We start from the raw sequence: 8,803 nt of genomic DNA, 5'->3' as shown, positions 1-8,803 counted from the left end.
CCCTTCCCCTCCCCCATTTCTGATGAAGGGTCTAGGCCCGAAACGTCAGCCTTCCTGCTCCTATGATGCTGCTTGGCCTGCTGTGTTCATCCAGCTGTACACCTTATTAACTTAGGAAGTGTTTATTTAACAATGAAACATGGCCTGAGTCCATACCGTACTGTCTCGCATCCACACAGACATCATCAAAGCCTGTATTTACATCTGTCACATATTTGAGCGTTTGGCACGTCGACCACATGGTGTAGTAAATATAGACTGGCAGTGCAGAGAAAGCAAAGACTCCCATCCAGGTGATGCTTAGCACATACGTCAGGAATACGAACTGGAACAGAAAGAGAGGAAGAGAGGGAGCATTGGCAAATGCAAACATTTTCAGTCCAAAATGCAGTTTCAGAGACGGGGGTGAGGAGGTGGTGGAATAGGGATGGGTGGAGGTGGGGGTGTGGAAATAGGGACCGGGGGAAGACTGATGGACCAGGGGTGTGTGGAAGGATATGGACGGGGGCAGGGGGAAGAGAGAGGGACGGTGGGGGTGGTGGGGGCGGGGGGAGGAGGGGCGAGGAGAGAGGGATTGGGGGTGGGGGTGGCGGTGGAAGGGGCGAAGACTTTACCACAGTTTTAACAAAAAGGATCAGTTGGTATTGGGAGCAGTGAGAAACTGCAAAACCAGATCTCAAGCACCATCTTATGACACTGGGTCACTGCATTGACCCCTGTTCCCCCCACTTACCCCAGTAACATTTTTCAAAGACTTGTGTAATCAATCAATTAGTCTTCACATGCTCCACAAGCCTTGGGACTGGATGAGATAGTCAGCCTGTGATAACACAGAGGGGCAAGAGGGGGAGTTAATCGAGCACGATACTCTCAACTCAATCACTGGGAGCAGAAGCATTTGTCACGAGTTCCATTGCAGAATGGTGTGAATAGGACTGGAGAGGATGATGCCAACAGCTGCCTGGCATTCCCAAAATAGCCAATGTGCTCTGTGCAGTTTAAGCGACACCATTGTTACTGGTAATGGCAAGTGGGCAGCTCCAATTGTAGGTGGCAGGGCCCCCACAGAAATAGACTGAAAATATGGGGCAGTTGTGATCGATGACGCAGTCAGGCAGTTTAGGGAAGTCTGAAATGGTGCAATTTAATGGAGGTTGAAACTTGACAAATGAAAGCTATTAAAAATTGGCAGCGACCACAGGATTCTTTAGATGGTCCAGGGAGGAATGAGAATGCAAAGTGACAGATTTGTTGATAGCATGGTCAGAATGCAGTGAACCAAGTCATTGGACAGCAGAATTCATTCAGCATTGGAGACATCACTGTAAAACTGCAGTCTGAAGTAGATCATCCCTTTACAATAACAACTTGAACTTCTTTTACAATTCCAATCAAGTAAAAGTCCCATGGTCTGTCACAGAAGTGTAATCAGTAACCAATGGATACTGGGTCACCTCCCAAATATTTAGAGCAGGTGACTAAGAATTTTCTCAAAGGGGTCAGATTTAATTAGTACTTTAAGAGGACGAAAAAAAAAAGAGTTGGAGAAAGAAATGAGAAATAAACCAGAGTTGGAGGAAGATGTCTCAGACAGAGGTTGCAGAGATAGGGAAGGGAAAGACTATGGAGGAAGCTAAACACAAGGAAGAGAACTTTACACTGGATGTTTTGGGTGACTAGGACTCAATATGAATTAGTTTCAGTTCTAGCAAACTGATTATTTGGTTATCACCAGATCGTGTTTTACTGAAACTTGCTGTGTGCAAACTGGCCATTCCCAACTTACAATTGAGACAATACCTCAGAACATGCTTCATCAGCTGCAAAGAGCTTTGAGATGTCCAACGGTCATGAAAGGTACCAAATAAGCAAAGTATTGCACTCATTATTGCAGTTGGGAGGGGGTGGGAAACTGTCAGCTCACAGGAGGTATTACAGCACAAGTTATTGACCACTGAATGAGTTATAGGGACTGAAATCTGAAATTTAACCCCGAAACAAGTTGAATGAGATAGGAAGAGTTTAAAGTGGATGAATTACAAGCTGCATCAGGTTGTATGAGAACTAGAGAACATACGTTACAACTAAGGAAAGGTCGGAAAGGTTGCGGGAGCTTGCTGGGCACAAATTGGTTGCCACGTTTCTGACATCATAATAGCGATGACAACTGAAAAGCTTTTCACTAGGTTGGATACTGCAGTGGGATGCCCCATGGTCACTGCCACTGCCAAAACAAATTCTCATTTTATGAGTTTGTTTTACTCATGATGGACCATATAGAATAGGCTGAATTGGCGATTGCTCACTCCCTTATGAACCAAGGGCAATGGAAAACATAAATATATGGTGTTGGGGGCTGGGAGATGCACCCTGGCCGATCAACTAGGGATAGAGATCAGAGTTCAGGTTCAGGAGTATTCCACAGCATAGGTTTTGAGAAACTTACAGTTGCACTGACACAGCGGCCGCACAAGGTGGTCCTGAATTCCCCAAAGAGGGATCTGACTGCACTGGTGGTGTAAAAGCCTTCTGCCAGCAGCAGTACCCCATATAGGAAGAAGAATGATGCCGTCCCATAGATAATGTACTGGAACACCTGGATCCTGGTGGCAGCAGAAAGAAGAGGGAACGCAGAAACAAATCACAACATCAGTACACCTCCTTCACACAAAACTCACAGAAACACAGACCACGTAAAGACAATGGGAACTTCTTTGAGCCTGCTCTGCCATTCACTATGATGATGGCTGATCATCCACCTCAGCAGCCTGCTCCTACTTTGTTCCCAGGCACTTTTATCTCTTTAGTCCCAAGAACAATATCTATCTCCTTCTTCAAAACACGCAATGCTTTGGCCTCAATCACTTCTGTGCCAGAGAATTCCACAGGTTCATTACTTTCCGGGTGAATGAATTTCTCCTCAACTTAGTCCTAAATGGCCTATCTCGCATCTTAGACAGTGACTCAATGGAGAGTCCAGGACCAAGAGTCTCAGAAGCATCCTTCCTGCATTTACCTTGTCAGAATTCCTATTAGAGTTTTATAGGTTTCTATGAGATTCCCTCTCACTTTTCTTCAATGCAGGGAGTATAGTCCTAACCAATCCAATCTCTTTTCATACATCAGTCCTGCCATCCCAGGAATCAGGCTGGCAAACATTTGTTACACTCTCTCCATAGCCAGAACATCCTTGTTCAGATAAGGAGGCCAAAAATGCAACAAATATTCCAAGTGCAGTCTCACCAAGGCCCTGTACAATTTCAGCAAGACATCCTTGCTCCTTTACTCAAATCCTCTCACTACAAATGTCAATATACCATTTGCTTTCTTTACTGCCTGCATACTTTCAGCAACTGGTGTACAAGGACACCCAGGTATCCTTGCACCTCCCCCTTTCCCACTCTATTGCTTTAAGATAATTGTCTGCCTTCTTGTTTTTGTTACCAAAATGGATAATCTCACATTTAACCACATTCTACCAAGAGGGGAAGACAGGAAAAGGAGGCCATTCAGTCCATCATAGCAGTTTGTAATTCAATGAGACCATGGCTGATTACTACCTCATGATCTTTTGATATTGTTACCCAACAAAAACAGACAACTGATTTGTGTCATGAAAACTTAAAACATCCTCTACATTTGTATCAGAGATAGTAGGAACTGCAGATGCTGGAGAATCTGAGATAACAAGGTGTAGAGCTGGATGAACACAGCAGGCCAAGCAGCATCAGAGGAGCAGGAAGGCTAACGTTTCGGGCCTAGACCCTTCTTCAGAAAATTTCCCAGCAGTATTGCAGCAAGTTCCAGATATTGGTCATGTTCGAGATGAAAACAATTTTCCTAAATCCTCTCTTGCCCCTTATTTCAAATCCACAGCCCACCTCCCACCAGTAATTGACCCCATTTCTAAAGGAAAACATTTATTCCTATTGAGACTATCTAGGCCCCTCAATTAGATCCTACCCACAGCCTAATTCCTTCATTCTTAATTCTCCTGTCTACCTTACCAAATTCTTAAAACCTCAATCTGACCATCCCTCGATCTTTGAACATAAGTGCACATACACCTAATCTGCCTTCTAACCCAGTGAACCATGATACTATTCAGATGAATTTGCACTGCTTAGCCCCTCCAATGATTCCCTCCCAGGGTGCCAACACTGAGCCCAGTTAATTCAAATGGAGTCCAGTTGGAGCGCTGTACAACTAAAGCATCACTTAAGATAAAGCCCAACATTTAATTAAATTTTTCGACCACTTTTTCTGTACCACAACCACTGGAATTTAATATTTCTGCACCTGGTAGCCTAAATCTCCTTGTTCCTAGATCCTCACCATTAAACTGCAGAATCATCCATCAAGCTCTCCAGTGGATGATCCTACATTTGCAGTGAACTCAACAGTTTCACTCACTCACTATCAATCCATATCCCTTGGCAACTTTCTGCTCTGAATGACACAGCTTCATGTTCCTCCTAAGTCAGTAGCATGCCAGGAGGCAATAGCCTGGTGGTACTATCACTTGACTGTTAATCCAGAGACCTAGGTAATGTTCGGGGGACCCAGGTTCAATTCCAGCCATGGCAGATGGTGACATTTGAATTCCATAGGAATCAGCAATGTAAAGGTCTAATGATTACCTTCCAATTTTGGACAATGAAATCATTGTCAACTGTTGGAAAACCCATCTAGTTCACTATTGCCCTTTAGGGAAGGGAACTGCCATCTGGCATCTGAACTCCTCATCTGGCCTACATGTGATTCTAGACCCACAGCTCTGTGGTTGACTCTTAACTGTCCTTTCAGCAATTAATACTAGCCCAGACAGTCCTTATCCGGTGTATGAATTTTTAAAACACAAAATAAATGTTGAGACAAGGCAGAAGAGGAAGAGAATACATACACATTTGCCAAGAGAGCGTAGTCCATGAAGTCTTTGGAGAAGTCAAGTTCAATGAGTTTCTTTGTCCCAGTCAGGGCTTCATGGCCACAGCCACAAAAAAGGGCCACTCCCACAAAACACAGGATGGTGGCAATGAGAGAGGCATAGGGAACGCCCCTGAGACATCTCACACAGCACTCCGAGCATCCTGCAGGGAACAAAATTGAAGCAGATAGCCCAAGAAATAATACAGAATCTGCCCCTCAGCTCTCCTCCATTCACACTTTCTTCACACACACACTGGAGTTACCTGAAGCAGGCCCGAATCACTGATTTTTTTCCCCAGCATCGTATGTAAGCATGGAGTGATTGGCTGGGATCTCTGTGGTACGCACATACATGTGGGTGTAGACAAGGTCAGGATCAGATCTACACTGTGTGGCAGAATGACTTCGAGATCACTGTCTACGTTCATAGGGAGAATTAATAACAGCAATGTGACATTGGCTAACTTCCACTACAGGGAGACCAAACGAGATTCCAGGGGATTTTTGAATATCAAAACTAATTCATCTATCAGGTCCACAGCTGCTTCTTTTAGAATTCTATAGCATTAGTTGTTCCAGGGTATTTATCAGCTTTTAGTCCTATTAATTTTTCCAGTACACCTTCCTTAATATTAATAATTCACTTTCATAAAACCTTTGGTTCCCACAATTTTACATATCTTTACGTCAAAGAAAAACATTTACCTTTTCTGCCATTTCCTTCCTACCCAATTTTCCTCTGCATCTTAACTATCCTCTGCTGACTTCAGGGATCTGTGAATAATTACCCCAAGATCCCTCTGCTCCTCAAAGAGATTTAAAAGAAAAATGATGTGGGAGAAATTTCTGGAGGATCACTTCTGATCCACTACAGAATATTCACGAGAGTATTTTCTGGATCAGTATGCAGAGGAACCAACTCAGGAATGTATTAGTTTAGATGTGGTATTGTGCCATGACAAATAATTGACGAACAATGCTTATAGTAAGGGACCACTAGGAAATAGGGATTATAAAATTGCTATGAAGGTAATAAAATATGGATAATTGATTTTTCCAACTGCATTGTCTGATTTTTAATTCTGGTAATTTCATGAACTGAAATGATTTCAAAGAGGGGCAAAAACATGGAAAACACTGCTGGGGCCACAGCAATCACCTGACTGAAAATGTCAACCAAACTTCAGGAAATCAATGTGAAATAAGCAAAATGAATCTAAATTTAAAATTAACATTTTATCACCAAGTACTGAAACTAGACAACTCAGAAAGGCTTGAGAGAAATCTCATCTATTTTTACACACTTATCTGGGGATTTTCACACAGTAGAGATGCAATCTCACTCACAATAAGCAAATCTGAAAAACAAACCATTTCTACAGTTACCACAGTGTGGAGCTGGAGGAACACAGCAGGCCAGGCAGCATCAGAGGAGCAGGAAAGTGGAAGGGTCCCGACCCGAAACGTCAGCCTTCCTTCTCCTCTGATGCTGCTGTGTTCCTCAGGCTCCACATGGTGTTATCTCTGACTCCAGCATCGGCAGTTCTTACTGTCTCTGAGTGACTGCTACAGATAAGTTTATTTCAACAAGCTGCGTTACTGTAGAACAGTAGCTTGAGAAAGCTCACTCGCTCTCTGCCTCAGAATAAAAGAGCCCAGTGACAAGACTGATTAAAAAGAAACAACAGAATAGCACATACTCAAATGACAACAGAAATATTCGCTATTGTTGATGTTATCTTGTTCCCGGCCTCAAGGAGATGCCCAGCGCAGGCTCATCTGCTCCATCTGCTTTTATTATTTTTTCTTTTTTTGTCTGCTTAAGAAGACTGTAATGCTGAACTTTTAACATTATTTCTCTATTTTTCTAATTTACACCCAAGATTTTACACCAAGGCACCCTTGTACCCAAGATTGTGCCAAAAATAGCAACTTTGTACACTTATGTATGCCTGTCCTTCAGTACTCATGACAATAAAACCTAATTTTAATTCTAATGATTTAAGACACCAAATAAATTACTGCAGTGTTGGGTTAAAACCTACACCCCGAGGATTTAAAATTGAATATTCCTTTCATGCTCCTTTTGTATAGGACATTATTCCTTTTTAGGTTTGTTCTTCCTACTGACAGCATGATGGCTCAGTGGGTAGCACCGCTCCCTCACAATGCTAGGGACCCAGGTTCAATTCCACCCTCAGGCAACTGTGTGGAGTTTGCACATTCTCCCTGCGTCTTTGTGGATTTCTTTCGAGTGCTTTGGTTTACTCCCACAGTCCAAAGATGTGCAGGTTAGGTGGACTGGCCATGGGAAATGCAGGAATCAGGTGGGGATGGGGGTTTGGATCTGGGCAGAATATTCTTTGGACAGGCAGTGTGGACTTGATGGACCAAGTGGTCTGCTTCCACATTATAGGGGTTCTCTGATTCTACCTTTGGGATTAACAAGCAATGACATTTCTTTCTTTCACTCAAGAAAACCTTATAATTGATCCATTACTGGCACTGTAGAAATTAGGTAACTACATTTAAAATTAGAGAGAGGTGTAGCTTTATGCTATGAAAGAACATAAATCTTTGTTGCAGCAAACCTGGGGCATTGACTCCTTCTCATCCAGATATAACAATGTGACAGAATTGACTTTGGGAGTAATTTAATCACATCTGAAGCTAGAGTCTTAAATCAAGACAAAGTTCATCATGTAGAATTAGGCGTGTGTTGGTTCAAATAGATTAAGAAGAAACATTAAACAATATAACAACCAATAAACAATGAAGAACATTCAAAGAATTAATTTATAATTTTCAACAAATATCCATTCCCTTAAACAAAAACAACTCCATAAAGTAAATGGTCCAACCATAACTTTCAATTATTCTATTGCAAGCTATGGGGGAAAGTAAGCTGCAAGAAGGGTTAAAGGAGATTTTAGAGAGACACAGACAGGTTTAATATTTAGAAGAAGCAAAGCTATCCACTTAACAGTGGCGGATAAAAGTACTTCTGAGTACCAAAACATCCTAAGCGCTCTCACGTGAGTCAGAATTAGGCAAACAAATGGCTACAATTAAGAATGAAGAAGCCTTATAACAAATCCCCAGGACCTTGGTGGTACTGCACCTGGAATACCTGTGTGAAGATTTCCTTAAACTAAGTAAATGCCAACTTATCCCTAGAAGGAGTGTAACAAAGGTTCATCAGGCTGATTCTTGTGATATAAGAATTGTCACACAAGGATAGATCAAGTAGACTCGAACTGTAGAAGAATGAACAGAATTTCACTGCAACACACAAAATGCTTAACGAAATTGATTGGGTTGGCACATAAGATGATGCTCTGCCTGGAGATTCTAGACCACAACTACAGAGGGCTGAAACATATGGGAGTCTCTGCAATGTGAGATATGAGGAGAAATCTGGGAGAATCATGTGAGAAAAATCAGGTGAGGCCTTTCTCAATGTTGGGAATAACTCACTGCATTTTCAAACAGAGTTCCTGGTGCCGAAATGAGATTCTCTCTCTAGGCAGCAGCAAGTTTCCTATTAAGGCGGGTTGCTGCTTGTTGCTGGCCTTGTTAGCTGCAGATCTCTCCTCATTAAGTTTGCAACTTCCTACCCTACCACCCACCATAAGGAAACTAGACATGGATAATTTCCTTGCCCTGCCTTTTTCAAGTACGTTCCCTCAGCCAGACTCACTATATTTCTGTACTGCCTTGTCATTTAGCACAGACACAAAGCCAGAAAGTTTGTCATGGCTATCAGTAGGCCTCAGTAAGGTTGAGGGAGATAGCCTTCAGCCTGAAAGTTCCTTGCAGTGTATCAACAGCAATCTCCAATATCAGTCCAAGGCATCAGATATGATCAGTCAGT

General features: G+C 42.6%; 1 protein-coding gene across 1 annotated transcript in view; it reads right to left on the bottom strand.

Annotated features, from left to right (window-relative positions):
* Window positions 1–6,303, bottom strand: part of LOC109910689 (proteolipid protein DM alpha) — a 16,299-nt gene extending 9,996 nt beyond the window's left edge. The window contains exons 1-4 of the mRNA XM_020509919.2: window positions 6,273–6,303; window positions 4,904–5,090; window positions 2,447–2,603; window positions 157–325 (exon numbers count right to left, since the gene is read on the bottom strand). Coding sequence (XP_020365508.2) covers window positions 157–325; window positions 2,447–2,603; window positions 4,904–5,090; window positions 6,273–6,303 — 544 coding nt within the window. The remainder of the gene's footprint in view (window positions 1–156; window positions 326–2,446; window positions 2,604–4,903; window positions 5,091–6,272) is intronic.
* Between the last annotated feature and the right edge of the window lie 2,500 nt (window positions 6,304–8,803).

Source organism: Rhincodon typus, chromosome 14, assembly GCF_021869965.1.
Source record: "Rhincodon typus isolate 14 chromosome 14, sRhiTyp1.1, whole genome shotgun sequence".
Taxonomy (NCBI): Eukaryota; Metazoa; Chordata; class Chondrichthyes; order Orectolobiformes; family Rhincodontidae; genus Rhincodon; species Rhincodon typus.
Note: the sequence above shows the minus strand (reverse complement) of the source record. Positions and strands in the feature narration are given on the sequence as shown.